The sequence below is a fragment of the Rhinolophus sinicus genome, linkage group LG06 (genome assembly GCF_036562045.2).
Source record: "Rhinolophus sinicus isolate RSC01 linkage group LG06, ASM3656204v1, whole genome shotgun sequence".
In the NCBI taxonomy this organism is placed as follows: domain Eukaryota; kingdom Metazoa; phylum Chordata; class Mammalia; order Chiroptera; family Rhinolophidae; genus Rhinolophus; species Rhinolophus sinicus.
This window is the reverse complement of record NC_133756.1, coordinates 76,860,485-76,885,308: the sequence shown is the minus strand read 5'-3', so window position 1 is coordinate 76,885,308 and position 24,824 is coordinate 76,860,485. Positions and strand designations below refer to the sequence as shown.

At 39.7% G+C, this 24,824-nt stretch overlaps 1 protein-coding gene across 3 annotated transcripts in view; it reads right to left on the bottom strand.

The window, feature by feature from the left end:
* The window catches only part of GMDS (GDP-mannose 4,6-dehydratase), a 649,100-nt gene that overhangs the window by 116,373 nt on the left and 507,903 nt on the right, over positions 1–24,824 (bottom strand). For all 3 annotated transcript variants that reach the window (XM_019752387.2, XM_074335314.1, XM_074335317.1), the window contains one exon: positions 19,893–20,011. In XM_019752387.2, the coding sequence (XP_019607946.1) occupies positions 19,893–20,011 (119 nt within the window). The remainder of the gene's footprint in view (positions 1–19,892; positions 20,012–24,824) is intronic.

Sequence of the window (24,824 nt, the reverse complement as noted above, 5' to 3'; positions counted from 1 at the left end):
TAACAATGATAATTGTCACTAAGTGAGGGCTTTCCAGCTCTTCCATTGTAGTTAATAAATAATCAACAACAAAAAAGTAAAATTTAAATCCATCATACACTGTTCATGTAGAAGGCTGTTCATGTCACTTGTTAGAGTAACAGCTACCTTTCTTCTGCGCTTCCCAAGTGATGGGCCCTTGGAAATGTCAGTGCATGAATCCCCACACCAGGAGTCAGGCAGATAGGACACCCAGTAGTTTCCATGTGGGGAAAGGAGTTTAGGGTACTGAACGATGTATGAAGGCCTCATGGGCAAGGGCTTGGGTGCCCTCTTAAAAGGACACTATCATTTTTATGGGGAAGCCTCCCAAAAATGTTTTCTGTAAGAGTTATTGATTGGTCAATATTTCCCTTGCTTCTTCTTTTCATCAGTATCACTGAAAAACTATTAAACTGAGAGGCTCTACTTTCAAATTATCTTTTCTTATGCTTTATCTTTAGGAAACTGGATTGTTATGATTAAGTCAATGGTAAAAGCCTTGTATGGTCTTGTCTAATGTGGGTGGCTCAACAGATCAAATAAGAAAAAACAAGAGGTTGCTCTCCCCAGCTGTAAAAATGGCAGTGAAAGGAAATTCAAATGCACAGCTAGCTTCTAAATGAGCCCCAGTGTTTCCATGCTATCTCTACATGGATTGCTGACTGTGCTCTATCCACCTGCTTTATTTTAATTTAACTCAGCTGGGGGCCCATTCCCAAAGATTATAGATGGCGTTTGTCCTGCTTTACAGGATAAGTAAAATGTGTGGAGGTTTTACTAAGGGGCCACCTAAGGACTAGTACTCAAGTTGTGTATGAGAGTCCCAGTCGTAGTTCAGAACCTTCTTTCATCTGTACCTCCTCCATTTGGCCAGCCTTATCTATGCACCCACAGATATTCACCGAGTCCCTACTCCAGGTGCCAAGGACGCAGGCATAAGTGAGCAAGACATGGTCTTTGTCCTTTTAAGGGGCTAGAAGTCCAAAGGCCACAACAATATAGTGCGTCAATGATGGTACAAGGCAGAAAGTACTGTTAGAGGACCAGTGCTGTTAGAGGCACTGGCGAGACTTGGTTGAAAGTATGGCGTTGGCCATAGGGAGAACACCTAAGCTAAGACCTAGAGAATGAGTGCGGGGGAACAGAGGGAACAGGAGGTGTGGGTATCTCTTGATATGCCCCAATGTGGTCAGGCTGGTCCAACCCAGTTTATCTGTTTGCCGATCGCCCACATGGAGCTTCCTGACTCCTGCCTCCATGTCTTTTCTCATGCCGTTCCACCCACCTGGAATCCTTTCCTTCTTCTGAACTACCGTCCCGATCTCCCACTTTGGCTAAGGACCCGTTTAAATCTATGTTTCTGCGGACAGCACTCCAGTCAGGATCATGGTGCTATTACTTCAGTACTGAGATAATGAATTTTCACAAACACCATCATCTATTTGTGTATATTTGTAAATAATGTGCTCTTACTGTCACCCAATTAGAGCCTATACTTCTCAAGCACAAGAAAATGCCTTTTAATTCTCTTAGATGAGTTTGGCTTTCAGAGAAAAATGAAGTGGGAGGAAAGCACATTTACTGAGCACCTGCTATGTCTTAGGTACTGTGCTGGCTGTTTAATTAGGTAACATATAGAGGCAGCAGCTATTTTGAGGATCTAATGGATCCTTAGTTAAAGAATTTAGACTGACCTGCTACCCAGTGAATTGCATCAGCTGTGTGTGAAATGGAACAAGGGTGCCTTAGCCTCCAGGGCACAGCATGACATCAGCACTCAAATGAGATCTTCTACATACTAATAATTCAACATCCTGCTGCTTTGGTAATGGCTCACATCACTTATGCTGTTATATATTGTTTTTTATGGGTTAAAGCCCCAAGCATATTAGAAGTTAAAATGATGGTAGGGCTTAAATTCCAGCAAGATAGCAGAAGGGACAAAGAACAAAGAAAGAAGGGGATGGGGTTCTCTTTCAACGGTACTGTAGTTCCCCGAAAATAAGACCTAACCGGAAAATAAGCCCTAGCATGACTTTTCAGGATGCTGATAATATAAGCCCTACCCCCAAAATAAGCCCCAGTTAAGATCGTCAGCCAGACGGACGCATTTAGTACATCCATTGCAACACACGACGGATGTATTGAATTATAAAAGAATAATATTAATACATAATTAAATATAAATAATATGATTGACATTAATACTTAAAATAAATGATATAAATTATAATTCAGGGTTTGTAAATACCCAAGTGGACGCCTTTGGACGAGAGCTAAATGCCTATGTAAACAGATGAACTCGAGACTTATTGCCAAATGACCGATTGGAGTACAGACACAACGCACGAATAACGTGCGCACTTGATAACAAATGAACATGGTTGTGTTCAATATGAATCTTCATAATTCAATACATCGTGTGTTGTAATGGACGTACTTAATGCACTCGTGTGAAATAAAGAAACATTTTCTGAATTTTGGTGCCTGCAATTTTTTGTCCCTTTTGTGTGGACCATCATTCTTAACTGCCATCATTTGTGTTGCCACTCCTGTCTTATAAGTCTTCAGTTAACACTTGATTTAATGGTAGATTTAAAGGGAATGATATTTTGACTCCCAGACAAGATGAGTGCAAAAACAAAGAGCTATTCCGTCGAGTACAGGAAAGGAATCATGGAGGACTCTCCTTACGGCTTTCTGCAAAGAGAAGAAGTTGGATCTCTGAATGGTCCGAAAATGGCGAGCAGAGTACGATAACCTCAGTCAACAGGTGGACGAGGGAAATGCTAAGAAGCACAAGTGCGGATCAGGTCAACAACCATTGTTTCCTGAGCTGGAGGACATCATCTGTGAATGGATTGCTGACAGGAGAGCAAAGGCTTTGGTTGTGCGCAGGGCTGATATTCAAGCATTTGCCCTCGCAATGGCACCACACTCAGAAATATCCCCAGAAGAATTCAAAGCATTGCAACACTGGCTAGATGGCTTCCTTCAGCGATATGAACTCTCTCTAAGAAGATCAAAACACAGTTCAAGCTGGAAGATACTGAAGTTATTAAATGTGCGCTTGCATTCAAGTCCTTCGTTGATGGCATTGACTTTTCTAAATACCAACTCTCCAACATGATTGCTGTGGATGAAACTGCAGTGTTTATGGGCCAAGGATCTCAAATGACAATTGATCAGTGGGTACCTCGTCAATCTACATTCCCTCCACTGGTTAAGAAAGTGCACGTGTTACCTGTATTTTGGTAATTCGTCTGGATGGAAAGAAAGCCCCACCTCTAATCATCACTAAGGGCAAGAAAGATAAGGTTGAACGTGTTTCAGGCATTTATGTTCTTGAAACCGAAAAAGCTTGGTGCACACAAGCAGTCATAAGAAAGTGGGTCGATTTAACACTGCCACTTGTTTTGCCAGGTGGCCAAAGAGGTCTGCTAGTCTGGGATTCAGCCAGCACTCACTGCACTAAAGACATGAAGAACTTCCTTGCAGAGAGAAGAATAGATCAAATAATGATTCCTGCAGGAATGACTGCCGATCTCCAGACTCTTGATATTGCAATAAACAAGCCATTCAAGGACCATTTGCGCATGGAAATCAATGACTGCATTGAAAATAGAATGGAGAGAAATCAGCATGGAAACTTTGTGAAGTCTGGCCTGCAAGAGGTCGTGACTTGGGTTAAGAATTCATGGGATAAAATCACTGACAGCTGTGTCACCAATGCACTACGAGCAGGCTACCTGGACAAGAAGTGCTAATTTAAAGACAGCTCTATTGCTGTGCATGAGAGATTGAGGCCAATGGTTCTACAGGAAATGGAGTTGCAAGAAATTCAAGCCGGAATTCGGGGTTTAGAGAGTTATGATGATGTTCCAGAAGAACATGACATGACTGTGTTTGAATAAATGTACATTGTTGTGCATGAAAAAATAAGACATCCCCTGAAAATAAGCTCTGATGTGTCTTTTGGAGCAAAAATTAATATAAGACCCGGTCTCATTTTCGGGGAAATACGGTAAGTTGAAGCTTATGGAAAGTCCAAGTCTCTTTATTATGTATGACCAAATGTTCTGTATGGTCACAACTGTTGAAGGATTAGATCTGTTTAGAGGACCTCCAGGAAGTCCCCACAGTACCTACCTTCAGAAACAGGCTTCTATGCAGGTTCTCACAGTGAGTGCTTTTCTAGCTCTAATGGCAGATTCTAAGGGTGATGACTGGATGTGAGTCACACTTTCATCACTCAGTTGCACAGATGTCACTCATCTCAGTATGGACATCAAAGAAACACTTAGCAAGTGTTAAGGTAGGGGTTAGAGCTGTTGGGCGGCTCAGAGGTAGCTGGACTGAAAACAGATGCCACAACGCTGTCAGGAACGGGACGCTTAGTCACCTATGCACACTTAATGGCATGGGTCTTCCCAGAGGAGAAAGTGCACAGCCCAGTGATTTTCCTTCTCCTGACTTTCCCCCTTAAGGATCCTCTGAAGTGTGCCACGGGAAAATCTGTTCATCAAACGTGACTGATGGGAAGGAAGTGTTTTCCCTATAATGTAGTCAAACACAGTCACAGGCTCAGGCACAGGGATTCAGCGTTCGCAGCCTGGAGGTTCCTTTTTGTATAGTCCTGCTCATGTGTGTCCTTAAGGGCCAGAGGCCAGGAATACCACCCACCAGGAAACAATTCCCTATTAGGGAAGGAATTTGCATGAATGTCTCATGTCAGCCAGGAGGATTTTAGAAATGAGTGTCTTTTTAAATATATAATAATTGTTGTCCTTATTGTTTATACTGAAAATGTAGATACACTACCACAAACTATGATATATATTTCCATTGGCTGAAACATCTCCCCACAGTCCCAAGCAGTACATGGTGGTTCTCACATGGTTACAGGCTAATCTTAAACTCTCTTCTCAAAATTTAACAAGATTAATGACAGAAAATTAGTCAAGACAAGTATTTGCTTCTGTTTGGTTTATGCTACTATCACTTTAATTGTGGGAGAAAAGTGCTTCCTTTCCAAATTACTGAGTAATAAGTTGATGAGAAAGTGAAAGACAAAACCTAACACTAAAAAAAGAAAACAACAGACTTCCGGAAAAATGGCGGCGTGAGGTGAGCCTCTGTAAAACTCCGCTGGAATTTACAACGAATCAAACAACAAAAACTCCACAAAGGACTCCCTGCACAGCAGACAGGCAAGACGAAGAGGCCCACTACCGACTGAAATCACCTACAGGTGGGAGATTCGCGCGAGTGGAGGGAGGAGGAAAGGGAGAAGCGCGCGGAGACGGAGCCGCGTGGGCGCAGGACGCAGACCTCGCTCAGTGCGCCGAGCTCGCTGCTTCCCGGAACCACCGCAGCTGCGGGAGAGGGAAGAACTCGGACAGCTAGGGCTCCGCCTGGGCTCCACAGGGCTGAGGGGACAGCATATACCACGGCTGAACCCAACGCTCACGGCAGAGACCTCGGAGAAAAGACTGAGGGAAAAAGGCTGAAAACGGTGGTTTAAGCCCGCACTGCTGAGCAGAGAACGGAGCCTTAGGCACTGAGACTAGCCGCCCCCTCCCTCCCCTCCCAGAGCTCGCCCCGCCCCCACCTGCCCGGTGCTAGAAGCGGAGCAGTAGCAGTGCCAGATCAAAACAACAGAAAATCTGCTGTTTTGAGAACTGTGGGCCGCAGATACAAATTCACAGCCCAACTAATTCCAGCAAAGGGGAGAGAGCTGTGGAAGCAGGACCGGCTGTGGTGGTGGTCACCGCCATTGCTCTGGGCCACCTCTCACAACTCACCCCGCCCCCGACCCCACCTATCTGAGCGGATCCCTGCAGGAGTAAACAGAACTGCTGAAACAAACGGGCTCTGAATCAGGAGCTGGAAGAGCTTCGGAATATCAAAAGCTCTCCGCATACCCACCGGGACACTGCGCCCTGTGACCTAGACGAACTATTAACAGAGGAGAAGCCCGTCTCCCTGGGAATCCCCCCATTGTGTGAGAAGCAGGTATAGTGCAGAGAAAACAGCACTACCGTGTGGGAGAAGAAAAATAAATTGTAATTGGAGAAATAATAAGACATTCTACCAACAAGTACTGGAAAACAAAAGAAAGACCTCTTCCTATCAACCTGTTGCAGAAGTCACTCCTGTAGATGTCTAGGAAGAGAAATAGTAAACCAGTAATCGCCATGAATAACCAAGGCAACAAGATAGCTCAGAAAGAAAGTGAAAAGTCTCCAGAGAAGGCACTTAAAGATACAGAAATATGTGACTTAAGTGACAGAGAATTCAAGATTGCAGTTCTGAAAAAACTCAACGAGATAAAAGAAAACACAGATAGGCAGTTAAATGAACTCAGAAACTCAATCAAAGAACAGCATGAGCATTTTACGAAAGAGATTGAAATTTTAAAAAGAACCAAATAGAATTTCTGGAGATTAAGAACTCAATAGAAGAAATTAAGAATGAAATAACCAGCTTAGGTAGTAGAGTTGACCAGATGGAGGAAAGAATCAGTGACATCGAAGATAGAAACCTGGAAATGACACAGATAGAAGAAGAAAGAGACTTGAGACTTAAAAGAAATGAAAGAACTCTACAAGAACTTTCTGACTCCATCAGAAAGAGCAATATAAGAATAATGGGCATACCAGAAGGAGAAGAAAGAGAGAAGGGAACAGAGAATATATTCAAACAAATTGTCGATGAGAACTTCCCAAATTTGTGGACACAACTGGACCCTCGAATCCAAGAAGCAAGTAGAACACCTAGTTACCTCAATCCCAACAGGCCTTCTCCAAGGCACATTGTATTGAAGCTGTCTAAAATCAACGACAAAGAAAGAATCCTTAAGGCAGCCAGGGAAAAGAAGACGGTAACTTACAAAGGAAAGCCCATTAGATTATCATCAGATTTTTCAGCAGAAACTCTACAAGCCAGGAGGGAATGGAACCAAATATTCAAACTATTGAAAGAGAAAAATCATGAGCCAAGAATAATATATCCAGCAAAGATATCCTTTAGATATGAAGGAGGAATAAAGACCTTTCCAGACATACAGAAGCTGACGGAATTTTCTAATACACGACCTGCACTACAAGAAATACTAAAGGAGGCTATTCGACCACCATCAACAAGGACAATTTGTGGCAACCAAAACTCAAAAAGGGGGAGAGTAAAGGCCTGAACCGGAATATGGGAATGGAGAAAGTAAGCGTGCTGAAGAAAATGGAATACTCTAAATATCAAACTTTCTTTTACATAAACTTAAGGGTAACCACTCAAAATAAATCCAGAATTGAAATATATACTGAAATAAAAGAAGAAACAGAGGGAAACATCATAGAATACCACCACACAGAAATAATAGACAACAACAAAAGGCAAAGAAACAATGGAGACACAGCCTTACCAGAAAACTAAAGATAGAATGACAGGAAATCCTCACATATCAATAATCACCCTAAATGTAAATGGACTGAACTCACCAATAAAAAGGCACAGAGTAGCAGATTGGATCAAAAACTAAACCCAACCATATGCTGTCTCCAAGAGACACATCTCAGCTACAAGGACAAGCATAGACTCAAAGTGAAAGGGTGGAAATTGACACTCCAAGCAAATGGTACCCAGAGAAAATCAGGTGTAGCCATAATGATATCAGATGAAACAGACTTCAAGGTGAAAAAGATAACAAGAGACAAAGATGGACATTTCATAATGGTGAAGGGACTGTACAACAAGAAGACATAACAGTCATCAATATTTATGCCCCCAATCAGGGAGCACCAAATACACCAAGCAACTACTAACAGAACTAAAGGGAGAAATTGACCAAAACACAATTATACTAGGGGACTTAAATACATCATTGACAGCTATGGATAGATCATCCAAACAGAAAATAAATAACGAAATAGTAGCCCTAAATGACACATTAGATGAAATGGACATAATTGACATTTATAGAGCACATCATCCTAAAACATCAGACTATACATTCTTTTCTAGTGTACATGGAACATTCTCAAGGATAGACCATATATTGGGACATAAAATCAGTCTCAACAAATTTAAGAAGATTGAAATCATACCATGCATATTCTCTGATCACAAGGCTTTGAAATTGGATATCAACTGTAAAAAGAAAGCGGAAAAACACAAATACATGGAGATTAAACAACATACTTTTAAAGAAGGACTGGGTCAAAGAAGAAATTAGAGGAGAGATCAAAAGATACATAGAAACAAATGACAATGAAAATACATCCTACCAAAATTTTTGGGATGCAGCGAAAGCAGTTTTAAGAGGGAAATTTATCTCATTACAGGCCTATCTCAAGAAACAAGAAAACTCCCAAATAAATAACCTCATGTTACACCTTAAAGAACTAGAAAAAGAAGAACAAGTAAAACCCAAGGTCAGCAGAAGAAAGGAAATAACAAAAATTAGAGCAGAACTAAATGAAATAGAAAACAAAAAGACAATAGAAAAAATTAATATGACAAAGAGCTGGTTCTTTGAAAAGATTAACAAAATTGACAAACCCTTGGCTAGACTTACTAAGATAAAAAGAGAGAAGACACTGATTAACAAAATCAGAAACGTAAAAGGGGAAGTTATCACGGACACCACAGAAATACAAAGGATCATCCAAGAATACTATGAAGGACTATATGCCACCAAATTCAACAACCTAGAAGAAATGGACAAGTTCTTAGAAACATATAGCCTTCCAAGGCTGAACCATGAAGAACTGGAAAATCTAAACAGACCGATCACCAGTAACTAAATTGAATCAGTCATCCAAAACCTTCCCAAAAGCAAAAGTCCGGGACCAGATGGCTTCACTAGTGAATTCTACCAAACCTTCAAAGAGGATCTAATACCAATTCTGCACAAACTCTTCCAAAAATTGAAGAAGAGACAGTACTCCCTAACTCATTTTATGAGGCCAACATTACCCTGATACCAAAACCTGGTAAGGACAGCACAAAAAAGAAAACTACAGACCAATATCTCTAATGAATACCGATGCAAAAATCCTAAATAAAATTCTAGCAAATCGAATACAACAATGCATTAAAAAGATTATTCATCACGACCAAGTGGGGTTCATCCCGGGCACAAGGATGGTTCAACATCGAAATCCATCAATGTGATACATCACATAAACAAAATAAAGGACAAAAATCATATGATTATATCAATTGATGCAGAAAAGCATTTGACAAGATACAACATCCATTTATGATTAAAACACTTAATAAAATGGGTATAGAAGGAAAATACCTTAACATAATAAAGGCCATATATGACAAGCCCTCTGCTAATCTCATAATTAATGGAGAAAACTGAAGCCCTTTGCTCTACGTTCAGGAACACGACAGGGATGTCCCCTATCACCTCTGCTTTTCAACATAGTGTTGGAAGTCCTTGCCAGAGCAATCAGGCAAGAGAAAGAAATAAAAGGCATCCAAATTGGGAATGAAGAAGTTAAATTATCACTCTTTGCAGATGACATGATGCTATATATAGAAAACCCTAAAGACTCCACCAAAAAGCTATTAGAAACAATCAACGAATACAGTAAAGTTGCGGCTACAAAATCAACGCACAAAAGTCCATTGCCTTCCTATATACTAACAATGAAATCTCAGAAAAAGAAATACAAAAAACAATTCCTTTTGCAATTGCAGCAAAAAGAATAAAATACCTAGGAATAAACTTAACCAAGGATGTGAAAGACCTATATGCTGAAAACTATAAGACATTTTTGAAAGAAATTGAAGAAGACACAAAGAAATGGAAAGACATTCCGTGCTCATGGATTGGAAGAATCAACATAGTTAAAATGGCCATATTACCCAAAGCAATATACAGATTCAATGCAATCCCCATCAAAATCCCAATGGCATATTTTAAAGAAATAGAACAAAAAATCATCAGATTTGTTTGGAACCACAAAAGACCCCGAATAGCCAAAGCAATCTTAAGGAAAAAGAACAATAATGGAGGTATCACACTTCCTGACTTTGGCTTGTACTACAGGGCTACAATAATCAAAACAGCATGGTATTGGCAGAAAAACAGACACATAGACCAATGGAATAGAATTGAGAACCCAGAAATAAAACCACATAAATATGGACAGATAATTTTTGACAAAGAAGCTAAAACATACAATGGAGCAAAGACAGCCTCTTCAATAAATGGTGCTGGGAGAATTGGACAGCCACGTGCAAAAGAATGAAACTGGACTGCTATTTGTCACCATGTACCAAAGTTAATTCAAAATGGATCAAAGACTTAAGCATAAGACCTGACACAATAAACTGCATAGAAGAAAACATAGGTACTAAACTTATGGACCTTGGGTTCAAAGAGCATTTTATGAACTTGACTCCAAAGGCAATGGAAGTAAAAGCTAAAATAAACGAATGGGACTATATGAAACTTAAAAGCTTCTGCACAGTAAAGGAAACCATTGACAAAATAAAGAGGCCACCAACTGAATGGGAGAAGATTTTTGCAAACAGTGCCTCCGATAAGGGGCTAGTATCCAGAATATACAAGGAACTCATGCAACTCAACACCAAAAAAACAAACAACCCAATTGAAAAATGGGCATAGGACTTGAAGAGACATTTCTCCAAAGAGGACATACAAATGGCAAATAGACATATGAAAAAATGCTCAACATCACTAATCATCAGAGAAATGCAAATCAAAACCACAATGAGATATCACCTCACCCCAGTCAGAATGGCTATCATCCACAAGACAAATAATAACAAATGTTGGAGAGGCTGTGGAGAGAAAGGAACCCTCATACACTGTTGGTGGGAATGCAGACTGGTGAAGCCGTTATGGAAGGCAGTGTGAAGGTTCCTCAAAGAATTACGAATAGAATTGCCATATGACCCAGCAATCCCTCTCCTGGGTATCTACCCAAAAAATCTGAAAACATTTAGAGATAAAGACACGTGTGCTCCAATGTTCATTGCAGCTTTGTTTACGGTGGCCAAGACATGGAAACGACCAAAATGTCCTTCGATAGATGAATGGATAAAGAAGTTGTGGTATATATACACAATGGAATACTATTCGGCAGTAAGAAAAGATGATATAGGAACATTTGTGACAACATGGATGGATCTTGAGAGAGTAATGCTGAGCGAAACAAGTCAGACAGAAAAAGCAGAGAACCATGTGATTTCACTGATATGTGGTATATAAACCAAAAACAACAAAAGAACAAGACAAACAAATGAGAAACAGAAACTCATAGACACAGACAATAGTTTAGTGGTTGCCAGAGGGTAACGGGGGCGGGGGGTGGGGGGTGGGAGATGAGGGTAAGGAGGATCGAATATATGGTGATGGAAGGAGAACTGACTCTGGGTGATGAACACACAATGGGATTTATAGATGATGTAATACAGAATTGTACACCTGAAATCTATGTAATTTTACTAACAATTGTCACCCCAATAAATTTAATAAAAAAGAAAAAAGAAAAAAAAAAAAAGATCCTTCAGATCTTGCTTTTTTCATCAGAACTTGGGCTCCTGAATGCTCAAAAGCCAAGATTTAGCTTCTTTTACTCTCTGCATTATGGCTGGGGCTTCTCTTTCCCAGAGGCATGCAGGCCTCAGCCTAATTTGGTAAGTTGTTTGTTTATGATGTAACTCTGCTGTTTGCATGCAAGCATCACATCACCAAGTTTTCTTGGAGGATATAAACAAAAAGGATGAAAAGTGCAATACAAAGGGCCTTTTGATTCAGAAATACTCAGTTTAGATCCTGGCTCTACCGCACACACTAGCTGAGAACCTTTGGAGGGTCACTGTGCCTCACTTTCCTTCTCAGTGAAACAGCACCCACAGCCCAGGAATCATATTTTGAGCTACGGTGAACACGTTGTTTTTGTGTACTTAGCACCATGTTTTGCCTTTTTTTTTTTTTTTTTTTTTTTCAGCTATGACATGCCACTGCTGGTGGAGGATACTGCTCTTCTCCCACTCAAACCATAGATTTCTGCGGGGCTGCCAAGCATAGACTTCTCTCTCCCTGACAGCAGGACAAGGCCCAGGAGCCTGCTCCACACTCTGGCGTCCATGATAGGTCTAGAGATGATCACGGGACCAATGGGGTCAGCCAGAATCCTCCTGCAGGGTTTCTCGAAGAGGATAGCTATCAAGAAGGTTCTAGTCCTCTTTGACTATGTTAGGCTGTCTCACCAGAAATGCTATCAGTGATGTCCTCGGTCAGAGAGGCAAACTGAAGGAACGGCGGTGGCATTCCAAGAGTAGAAGGCCAAAAAGCAGAGAGCACTGACAGAGCTCCAGATTCTGGACCCAAGTGTTCCTGAGGCTACTTTGAGTTCAGTTTCAGTCCCTTAAAAATAAAATAACTCTGACTAGTAAAAATACTCATTCACTTTTCTCTCCTTCCTAATATAAAGACTTTCATTAGGCTCAATGCTTTGTTATATTAGCATGGATACTTCACACATTAAAAACAAATAAGAATTTATATATATTATTCTTCACAATTTTTGGAGCTTAACAGAACATTCCTAATAATAAAATGCTATGCTTGATTACTTAAGAAAACACAAACAAAAGATGCACCTATTTTTAGAAAATAAGGTGTTAAGTTGCCTCTACTATTGTATTGAGTGGAGGATATTCATTTATTCTAAAATATACATTTCAATAAAAACTTTGGAGGGTTATTTAAAAGCAATATGAATTCTGTATTAAAAACACACAAAAAAACCCTCAATCCCAACATAAGCAATCCACAATACATTTTTAAGCCCACAAAAGAATACGGATAATTTCTTTGAAATGTGAAATACCTTCTTTAAAAAACGAAATAGAGGGCATAAAGATAATCTAGATGACTAAAATGCATTGTAAAGATTATTTAATATACTACTTTTTATTTTTATTCAATATTTCAACTCTCAGCATTGTCTTTAAAATAAAACTACTACAAACAAAGATATTGGTTATGGGTTTATGGACTTTAACTTATTGTTGGGATTTAAGCAATGTCAAATATTTTAAAATGCAAAATGATTTAGGAAATCATGTTACATGTTTCCAGAGAGATAAGCTCTTGGGCATTCTCCAATTTCCAAGGTTATTTTGATGGAATGATATTATAATGTTTGAAGTAAGCAAACTACTTTATAAATTGTTAGTTCATTTGAAAGAAACCGAGTCATCCAGAACTGGTGGGTTTGGGAAGGTGATGATGGCTGGAGAAACCACAGTGGTCCTTAGGCTCTGACGTGACTTGCATCCCTGCTCTTTAATCTGAGAAGCATAGTCTCTCAGGTTAAAGAGCAGTTTGGTCCTGGATGGACCAGAAGCAATTTCCAGAAAGTTTGGCTTTATACTTTGGAGATCCCAGTCTTCCTTTGGTCTATTTCCTTCAATCATATGAAAAAAAAAGGTAGAAATGACTCTTGCTTTTCAGATCTCTTCGTCTCATCTGAGGGCATTCCTGAACTTATTAATGGCAGAAATGGAAAGTCTAGAGAGATCTGTTAACCTCAGTTAATCAGATGATGAACTTAATCCAATTGCAGTGACCTTATGAATAGTGGAGATGTGAGGAATAGAAGGAAAAACGAGGAACTTACTGATTTGTTCCCATGGGAAGCCCTGGAATTTTTAAGTCTTTACATTTTTAAGAAATTACTCCCCTTGCAATACCTTCCAATCAAATTTCCCAACTTCCAAAACTCTTCTTTGCATTATTGATTCATTAAAATGTCAATTTCTTTACCAAATGTCTGACTGTGCTGGGCAGAACGAAAGGTACAGACAGGAACCGGAACCAGATTCCGCCCTTGAGGAAATGACTGTCTCGTCTAGCAGGGAAGGTGAACGTCACAGATGACTAAAACAAGGTCGAAAGTGATAAGGAATTGGACGTGGCAATTGTGAAGTTTCATTCAAACGTGAGGATCTATAGTTCTCTCAGGCTCTGTACTCAAGGACCAGCAGCACTGGTGTCACCTGGTATCTTCTCAGAAATTCAGAATCTCAGGCCCCACCCACACCTACTAATTCCAAATCTGCATTTTGACAAGATCCCCAAACGATTCACAGAAAATTAAGTTTGAGAACCACAGTTGTACAGGAGACAGATTTAGGAAAAAGGTGTTATAATTCTGATACATGTCCAATTACTTTTCAGAAGGGGTCAGGTGTCAGAGACAAAGACATGTCTAACTCCAACTGAGCAAGCTGGTTCTTCCTCCTACAAGGACCTTTCTCTGCTAAGTGTCTTTGTTAAATTTCTTCTGGTCATACAAGCATGAAGCATTCGTGTAACCTTCTTTACTTTTTCTTGTCCCCAAACATACAATCAGGTGCCCAATCTTACAGTTTCTACATTTTGTTTATCTCTTGTGTTCACTGTTGACAAATGTAATGTTCCATCAAGTAACTATTTCATTAACAGCAAATGCTTATATAGAGCTTAGGATGTATCAGGCACAGTTTTAGGTGCTGCACCTATATTAACCCATTTAACCTTCACACCACTCCTGGGAGCTAGGTACCCTTAATAGCCCCATTTTACAGTTGGGAAAATAGATACAGAGAAGATAAATAAGTCCCCTAGGAAGTTGCAGAGCTGGGATTCCATCCCTGGGAATGTGGCACAGGGACTGTGTTTTTATGGCACACAATATTATGCCACACTGTGTACACATAAGGACAGATATCTTAGGAATGGAGCTGACCACATCATGAAATAAAAAAATTAAGACAGCATAATTGAGAGAAGGAGGCATGCACTCCTAAAGGTCTAGAAAAATGTTTCTTCAAATATTAATAGTAATAAAACTATGAGTTACTAAAGTACAATACTATCCTTGGCCTGCTAAGCTTTGTTCAGATCCCACTGTGTTTTCTTTGCTCATTTCTGCCTGGTTTCTGACTGTGCACACACTGTTCCCAAGAAGGACTCGTTAGGCTTGTGGAAAGCTTACAGACAGATGCAGTGGGGATTCTGAAGCTCAAGGAGCAGCCGTGGCCCTGGCACATGCAGTTGCCTGTGGCTTCCCTGCTTTTCTTCCAGCTGAGATCAATATGCCGATACATGGAACCAATAGAAGACCCAGAGGAAGGAAATTGCAAAAAATCGAACAACAGAACATAACGTACAGACAGCATGCACAAAGCCATCATGATTTTATTATCTGGCTCTGAGAAGGAATTTTCTATTTTCAGACAAACTATGAAGAATATGCATTGTAAACATTCTTTTCCCACAACTCCAATGATATGACACAGAAAGACTTGAAAACGGTACTGGGCACACAGGTGGTAACTGCCACCAGTGAGATATGCTGCCACTCGGAAGGCTTACTAAAGGACAAAGCAAGGTCTTTAGTTCATTTGGAATAGTCGTCACCTCACATCCATCTCTCTTTTCTGGAAAAATTTGGACAAAGTTTGATTTCACTAAAATTTTATATACCAGGCAAAGGTAATTTTTAATATACCACTAAAAGCTTGATTCGTGTTTAGTCTGTCAATTGAAACACAATGAAGGTCATTGCCTGAAATTTGAAATAAATTTTAGTGAAACCGACTCAACTGCTTTACTGGTCCTTCCAAACAGAGGGAGAAACTACCAATGACAAGTATCACCTTAGGAAATGACAGACAAACATTTCCCAGTGGGTGATTCACAGAACTGTTGTTTGTGTAGGATTTTAATATAAAATTTTAAATTAAGCTTGGAAAATGCTAGGTTAAACAAAGTTAAACACTTTCTTTAAACTGTTGTTTACATCAGTTTCTTTAAATCTGGTGCTTCTCCAAGAAGGGTTGTAATATTCAATATTTTTTAAAGGAGCTAGACATGGAATGCTTTTTTAGAAATCTCCTGGAATAGCATCCTAGTTTGTGACAGACTGAGCTAGGTCAAAAAATAGGTATTTATCCCATGGGAATACAGGACAGAAGGATGACTTGGTGACTGAAAACAGAATATTATCTCCAAGACAGGAGAATGGCCAACTTGCATATACTTCCAAAAGAGTCTTATTTGAGGATTCATTTGCAAGACTACCCTAATTTTGAAAAATTATGTATAAGATGATTCCTTACTACAAAAGCATATAAGTTCATTATAGAAAATTTGGATATAGAGAAATGTATACAGTAGAATACTAAAAGTCACCCATAAATCTCCCATGTAGAAACTGACATTTATTAAATTTTTGGATCAAAATGGCGGCGTGAGGTGAGCCTCTGTAAAGCGCCCCTAGAATTTACAACTAATTGAACAACAAAAACTCCACAAAGGACTCCCTGCACAGCAGACAGGCAAGACGAAGAGGCCCACTACCGACTGAAATCACCTACAGGTGGGAGATTCGCGCGAGTGGGGGGAGGAGGGAAGGGAGAAGCGCGCGGAGACGGAGCCGCGCGGGCGCAGGACGCAGACCCAGCTCAGTGCGCCGAGCTCGCTGCTTCCCGGAACCACCGCAGCTGCGGGAGAGGGAAGAACTCGGACAGCTAGGGCTCCGCTTATGGCCCACAGGGCTGAGGGGGCAGCATATAACACGGCTGAACCCAACGCTCACGGCAGAGACCTCGGAGAAAACACTGAGGGAAAAAGGCTGAAAACGGTGGTTTAAGCCCGCACTGCCGAGCAGAGAACGGAGCCTTAGGCACTGAGACTAGCCGCCCCCTCCCTCCCCTCCCAGAGCTCGCCCCGCCCCCACCTGCCCGGTGCTAGAAGCGGAACAGTAGCAGTGTCAGATCTAAAGAACAGAATATTTTCTGTTCTGAGAACTGTGGACCGCAGACACAGATTCGCAGCCCAACTAGTTCCGGCAAAGGGGAGGGAGCTGTGGAAGCAGGACCGGCTGTGGTGGTGGTCACCGCCATTGCTCTGGGCCACCTCTCACAACTCACCCAGCCCCTGACCCCACCTATCTGGGCGGATCCCTGCAGGAGTAAACAGAACTGCTGAAACATACGGGCTCTGAATTAGGAGCTGGAAGAGCTTTGGAACATCAAAAGCTCTCCGCATACCCACCGGGACACTGCGCCCTGTGACCAAGACGAACTATTAACAGAGGAGAAGCCCGTCTCCCAGGGAATCCCCCCATTGTGTGAGAATCAGGAATAGTGCAGAGAAAACATAGCACTACCGTGTGGGAGAAGAAAAATAAGCTGCAGTTGGAGAGAAAATAAAACATTCTACCAAGAAGTACTGGAAAACAAAAGAAAGACCTCTTCCTATCAACCTGTTGCAGAAGCCACTCCTGTAGATGTCTAGGAAGATAAATAATAAATCAGTAATTGCCATGTATTCATGGCAACAAGGCAACAAGACAGCTCAGAAAGAAAGTGAAAAGTCTCCAGAAACACAGATTGTGTTGAAAAAACTGGAGAGATATGTGTGAAAAAATAAAACCGGACCACATTCTAATACCATATGCAAGAATAAACTCACAATAGATTAAAGACTTAAATGTAAGACCTGAAACCATAAAACTCCTAGAAAACAATATAGGCAGTAAACTGTCTGACATCGCTCTTAGCAATATTTTTTTGGATATGTCTCCTTGGGCAAGGGAAACAAATGAAAATGCAAACAAGTGGGAATACATCAAAATAAAAAGTTTTTACACAGCCAAGGAAACCAGAAGAAAAATATAATCTACTGAATGGGAGTAGGTATTCATCAACAATTTATCCAATAAGGGGTTAATATACAAGATACATAAATAACTCATACAACTTAACATAAAAAACAAACATTCCAATGAAAATTCACAGAGGAACTGAGCAGGCATTTCTCTAAAAGGGACATGGAGATAGACAATAGACATGAAAAGATACTCAAAGTCACTAATCCTCAGAGAAATGCAAATTAAAACAACAATGAGATATCACCGTACACCTGTCAGAGGGCTATCATCATTAAGTCAACAAATAACAAGTATCGGTGAGGTTGTGAAAAATAGGGAACCCTCATGCACTGTGGGTGGGATTGCAAATTGGTGTAGCCCTATGGAAAACAGTATGGAGGTTTCTCAAAAAATTTAAAATAGAACTACCACATAACCCAGCAATTCCACTTCTGGGTATTTATCTGAAGATATCTAAAACACTAATCTGAAAAGATATGTGCACCTCTATGTTCACTGCAGCATTATTTACAATAGCCAGGATATGGAAGTAATCTATCCATCAATAGATGACTGTATAAAGAATAAGTGTTACATATATACAAGGGAATATTACTTGGCTGAAAAAAAGAAGTCTTACCATTTGTGACAACATGAATGTACCTAGAGGGTGTTGTACTAAGTGAAATAAGTGAAATAGAGGAAGACAAATACCATATGATTTCACTTATACGTGGAATCTAAAAAAGTAAACAAACAAAAGAGCAACAAACGCAAAGCTACAGAGAACAAACTGATGGTTGCCAGTTGGAAGGGGGTATAGGACAGGGTGAAAATGTGAAGGGATTAAGGAGTACAAATTGTCAGTTACAAAATAGTCATGGGGATGTAAACTACAGCTTGGGAAATACAGCTAATAATATTGTAGTAACTATATGTGGTGTCAGGTGGGTGTAAGACTTTTCAGGGGGAATCACTTTGTAAGTTATATAAATATCTAACCAGTATGCTGTACACCTGAAACTAATATAATATTGAATGTCAAGTGTAATTGAAAAATAAAATATATTAAAAAATAATAATGATTAAAATGGTAAATTTTATGTTATATACCAGGGGTGCCAAAAAATGTACACAAGTGGACACTTTGGTCAATGTTGCTCAAGCAGTAGTTCGCTGTAATCAGAAGTGTCTGCACGCTGATGGCAACCACTTTGAGCACCTCTTGTAATTGCAGAAGTCAAATGTGACTTGTATTCATCTTTTGTTATCAGTATATATTGAGTATTACAATTTTAATACAGTTTTCCTTTTTTAAAATGTGTATACATGTTTTTGGTACCCTCTATGTATTTTTTACCACATTAAAAAAATTGGGAAAAAAGGAAGAATCTTCCAATCTTCCATGTGTAATGAAGGATTTCCCACAAAGCTTTCAAATATTGCAATAAAAATCTAACTTCAAAATGTGTATAATGCAGCAAGTAAATGTAATGCATGATTATAAGCTGGATCATTTTGATATAAAGGATAGCATTCACCTTATTGGCAAAGATCAAATCAGATCTGATGAGTAGACAGTAGCAATTTATCTATGGTGAATTTCCTGATTTTGATGTTTGTATTGCGTTTATGTGCGATAATTGCATTGTTTATAGGAAACGCACACAAAAGTCCTGGGTGATGGATGTTAGGCTTCTAAATACTCTCAGTGGTTCAAAGAAAAGACCATTGCTTGTAATGTGTTTGAAACTTCTCTGTACTTTTTTAATGGTTTCAAAATTTTAAAATATAAAGTGAAAGCATTAAAAAAGATTGTGTAATGTTATTGATCTGGTAAGAGTAGATTTAGCTATAGTAACATTATAGTAAACCATATACAGTATAAACCATAATAAAACATTTATAATTAAAAATAATTTAGAATGTTTTAAAAATAAAAAATAAAACAGATAATAGAAATTTTCAAAAGATTGTTTAGATGCTGACAGATATTTCACATGGAATAACTATGGGTGGAAGGTGTGAAATACCAAGACCCTGCTCCATACTGAAACTGCAGATATTGCTTTACAAGAGAGTAAAAAGGGAAAAAGACGAAACCGAGACAGAATAGCAAGCACATATACAAATCTGCCAGCAAATGTCTGATGAATGCAGAAATGAACTCTCAGTTATACTTACACAATGGTTTTTCCAATGTGCAAAAACGATTTCTCTACAAATTCCCGGACACTATGGACTTCCCCAGTGGCGATGACAAAATCCTCCGGTTGATCATTCTGCAACATGAGCCACATTGCCTAGAGACAGAGGAAAATCCAGGTTAAAGTTGCACCCAGCTGCCACTGGAAAATGGAATGTTACCAAACTCACATAATTGGCTATGGACATTGTTAAAAGGTAAACTGAGGCAAATTCAATTTTTTAAGAGTTTATTTGATCCTACGTCTATCCGAATAGTGCAGCGCTAAAGCAAAGGTGGTTAGGAATGTTTCACCACAGGCTAGGGGCAAGGTTTTTATAGAGCAGACACTGAAGCAAAGCCAGTAAGTTATTTGGTTGGCTATAGCATATGCAGTTGCCTTATTTGGGACTCAAGTTAGCTGTTTGTGATTAGTTGTTAAGTTTCATTTGCTTGGTTTTGAGTGAATTGAGTCTGGCTTAATGTCTCTACCAAGACATTAAGCACTTGAGGTCAGTGTGATGGTCCCCATGTTGAAATACTTTAAAATGACTATGAATTTAATACAATATTCTGACCACTATAGTAGTGGTTCTGAAACTTGAATGTTCCTGAGAGCCATGTGGGGCGCATCTCAGTATGGATGCCTGGGCCACAGGTGCAGACGTTTGGACTCAGTAGAGAACATGCTTTAGGCATTTTTATCTTTAACATCAGGTGATTCTCATGCAACAGGTCCTTGGGGTAAAATTTAGAGGAACAAAATGTTAAAGAGTATCTGTGGCAAAGAACTTTCCCATAATACATTTAAGAAAAGACGAGTTTAAAAAGCCTTATCTAATATACTCTCATATCATGGATGGAAGGTAAGGAAACGTCATTTGAAGACAGATGTTTGTCCCCCCAAATATAAACAAATTTAACAGTAAAGTTAAAAATTTTACCAATGTGTTGACATTAAAAAGAAAAATAATCAAAAATCATTAATGGAAAAACAATCCTATAATGAATATTCCTAGCACTAGAAAAGTTATCTGAGAGGCAATGAAAACGTGTGGAGTTAAGGATTTCCTCAGGCAGAATTTCAAGGTCAGGTGTTCTCAGCCAGAGCATCATACAGGTGCTCTTTTCAATAGGAAGGAGAAGTCTAATTGGCCCACAGTGCAGCCTCAGGGCTAAGACACAAACTGTGGTAACGTCACAGCCTGGCTCTACTTAGTCACATCAGCTTTTGTCAACACAGACAGACCTGTAGTTTCTGTAGCTTGGAACTGCACATTAATTTTAAAGGTTTTGTTTACACAGATAGACAATGTAGATTTAAAACAAGTAAGTATACTTAGTATCTGAGAACATGTCTAAGAAAAATCCAAGGGGAAAAAAAAAATCAAAGTTTTTTATCACTCCGACGCACTTTTCAAAATATAATAGGTAAAAATAATAGGCACTTCATTATAACACAATTTGCAATATCATGTGAATTAAACTCTTGTTCTAACATTTAAAGAAAACTGTTTTGGTTGGTGTCTCCCTAGCTGCTATTGAATAAACTGAAAAGTAGGTTGTTGAAATCAACGGGCAGCTTATTTTGTCTTAGAACATGAAACCAAACAAGTTTAATTCCTCTTTATTTATTTGAATTTGTGGCAGACTTCTAAAAAAAAAAAAAAAGGTAAATATTTCTCCTTTACTAGAAGTTACTTCTTGTGAATATTGTATTTTTGGCCTATTACAGGATTGTTTTAAGTCACATTTTTGTTCTATGGAAGATAAACCTTTGGGCAATTTCATATGCCTTGGAGATGTGGCACCCTGGGTGGGGCAGTGGCAACAGACTCAGGTCAGTGATCTACTGAAAAGTAACCGATAAAATTTTCTTGGCTAGGAGAGACTTTTGTTCACATTAATAAAATATCTGCAGCTTCATTTTGCATTAAGGGATCATCGTTGACGAATTTAGTCACAATACTTTTTAAATTTTACATTGATTCTATTATTAATAATAAAGTTTGATCAGTTTTTTAAAGGCACAGAATATGAGATGCTCTCCTTATTGGGACAGTCCGTGCAGTGCAGAGTCTGCAAAAGCTTTGCAGTTCCCTCAGCTCATGGCTGCGCATACTGCTGTGAGCTCCAGGCCCAGAGGAGGGCCATGGGCTGAAATGCAGCCTGGCTCTGCTGGCCAAGCCCTGAGCCCAACCCCCTTTGTTGTTAAGCTCCTCCAAGAGGAGCTTCTTGGTCATGGCTGGAGCCACTGGGGCTAGACTGGCTCTAGCTAGGGCCCGGTGGGCCTGCTTTTCACACTGTGCCTTGCACGGGCAGTTCCCCCGTCTGTGTGGGGACTCGCACCTCTCCTAGATCACGTACAGGAGCCCCAAGTGTAGTTGTTGAAGTGAATTGCTGTCATCTCCGTGGGTTTCCCTGTGATGGACAGCACACAGCCTGGTTGGGTTCCCTGGGACCTTTGGCCACCCTTCCTTCCCCAGCTGAGCTGACCCTCCCACCTCCACCAGTGCACTGGGGCGTGCACGCGTGAGTGCGTGTGTGTGTACACACACACATGCACACACAGATTTATTTGGGCTTTCTTCAGAATATTTTCAAAGTTTTTAGGAAAAATTAAATTATGCTTCTGGCTAGAATATCTATTTAAACATTTTTCTGAGGGATTAGTATATACACTTAAATGTGTTTTACTCAAATTTCCCTTCTAAAAATAACATTTCAAATAGGTCTTTCAGGACTGCTCAGCTTATTTTCTTTCTTTCAAAACACTATGTTGTGCTAGAATGGTTTTGAAAAAAATCATACTTTTAGTTATGTGAAAGAAAGCAAGGGCTCACTAAAAATAAAAGGAGAAAATCTGATTACCAGTTAATGGTAGATTACTTTAAACACTGGCACAAGTTCTCTGGTGCTTGTTTTGTTCCTCAACAGGAATCTGAGGATCAGTCAGAGCCTCTCACTTTCACTAGCGTGAGTGCCAAGAATCTGCTCTTTTCTTTTCCATAAGACTATCTGCAGCCTTTGACCTATCAATTTCTAGGCATTTCCTCTAAACTTCATATTGTACCAGACTCCAGTCTGAGGGTGGGAAGGGAAAGGATATACAACTCCAGATTTATTTGTTATTACTGAATAGTTTACTGGTTTTAACAGGGGGAAAGGGCTTTGTTTAAATTTCCACTGAGTATAATTAATGGTTATTGACTGGTAAATGAAGAACAGGTGACACTCTGGATTAGAAGATAAACGATCTTATGTTCTGGTGTGATAATGGGTTAGTAATTTGCCACAAACTGTAGGCCCAGTGCATCCTATCGTAATGCTAGGTCATGTCCAGAACACAAAGGCCCCTGTGTGAGAAGTACTCTGCCGTTCACCTCCTTATACAGCTGCACACGTTGATTTGGTCTATTTATTCTCTGATGGATGGCACAACTGAGGCAAAAGTTCACCACTTCTCACCTTCCTGTTCACATGCTGAGCATATGACCCATGACACCACCGGGGTACAATCTGTGATCAAATTGCCACCCAGCTTTGGCTTCTGACTATAGAAAGGATTTTGAGATTACATGTTTTAGATGAAAATTCTCTTTGTCTCTCAAGAAATGAAGGAAGAAAAAGACAGAGTCTTCCCACATTCTTTCAGTGCCCTTTAAGGATATGACTGACTTAATCCACTTTCTCAGATACTTATTTACTTTCAGCCCTGACCTGATCACCAGTGGTAACAGAAAACAAATTTCCTGCTTTGTAATTCATCTCACAGGGAGGAAAGACAATCAGTTAAGGAATGTTCAACATAAAAATGTCCTTTAATGTCAAATGAACAGTACAGTTTTCAAATCATGTCTCACATTCATTTTGCGTTTAAGGTACATGAAGTTTAGGAGAAATCTGACTTCATAACTCTGACATATGAAGGCCAAGTTAGATGGTTATAAATATTAGTTAAGTTTGGACATGTGCTCTCTTGTAACTTGTAACTATATAATGAACTGATCTGTTCTACAGGTGTAATTTAGAGAAGACAAAATAAAACTTAATTTAAAAAATTTCAAATAAAAGTACTCCTCTCCCACAAGCTACTATTTGGCCATTGAAGTCACGATTGCGGAAGTGGGCAGTGAAGGGTCATTTCTCTTTCCTTGATTTGGTAGCTCTGGAGGCTTTTCACAGCTAGACCAGTGAAGGAGAACACCTGAAGTACATCACCACAGCCCAGTGACTACACCTGATTCCATGCATGCCTTTTGGGTGGGATGGATGTTTGTCTTAAAAATCTGGATTCTACAATGGCTTCCACCTCACCATTAACTCCAGTTCAGGATCCAAGCCACAAATACTTATTAACTGAGCTGGCATCCATGAATAACAAGATTTGTTAACCAAGGTTATGTTTAACTATGCTATTTGACTGCTGGTTTTTCAGCCCCGTGCTTTTGTGCTTTATGTGCTACTGTTGTAAAAATAATGTTAGAATGATACACACACACACACACACACACACACACACGTATAGTTCAGAGGAGAGAATCTATGAAATAATTCTAACAAAAATTGTAGGAATTTGAACAAATGGAAATTAAAATTCCCAATAAAGCATGCCAATTGTGGATCCACTCACATACATTTGGTCTTAAGCTTTGTTCAGTCGCTGTTTTCATGATGCCAGCCTGGTATTCACAGTGTGGTTGAGGACTTCCAGTAGTTCTGTTCTAGGCTTGAACTTCAGTTTTGTGGGATCCATATCAGTGGGTCTGAGGGTTAGCCTGGGAGAGCACCCCCTGCTCTAACATAACTAGGAAACAGGCACCAAATGACTAACAAATAAAACTATATCAAGAAAATCATCGATATAAAACCAAAGGATGGCCTGAAGTCCCTTTCAATCTACTAATTTTCTTCATGGGCAAAACCTACTA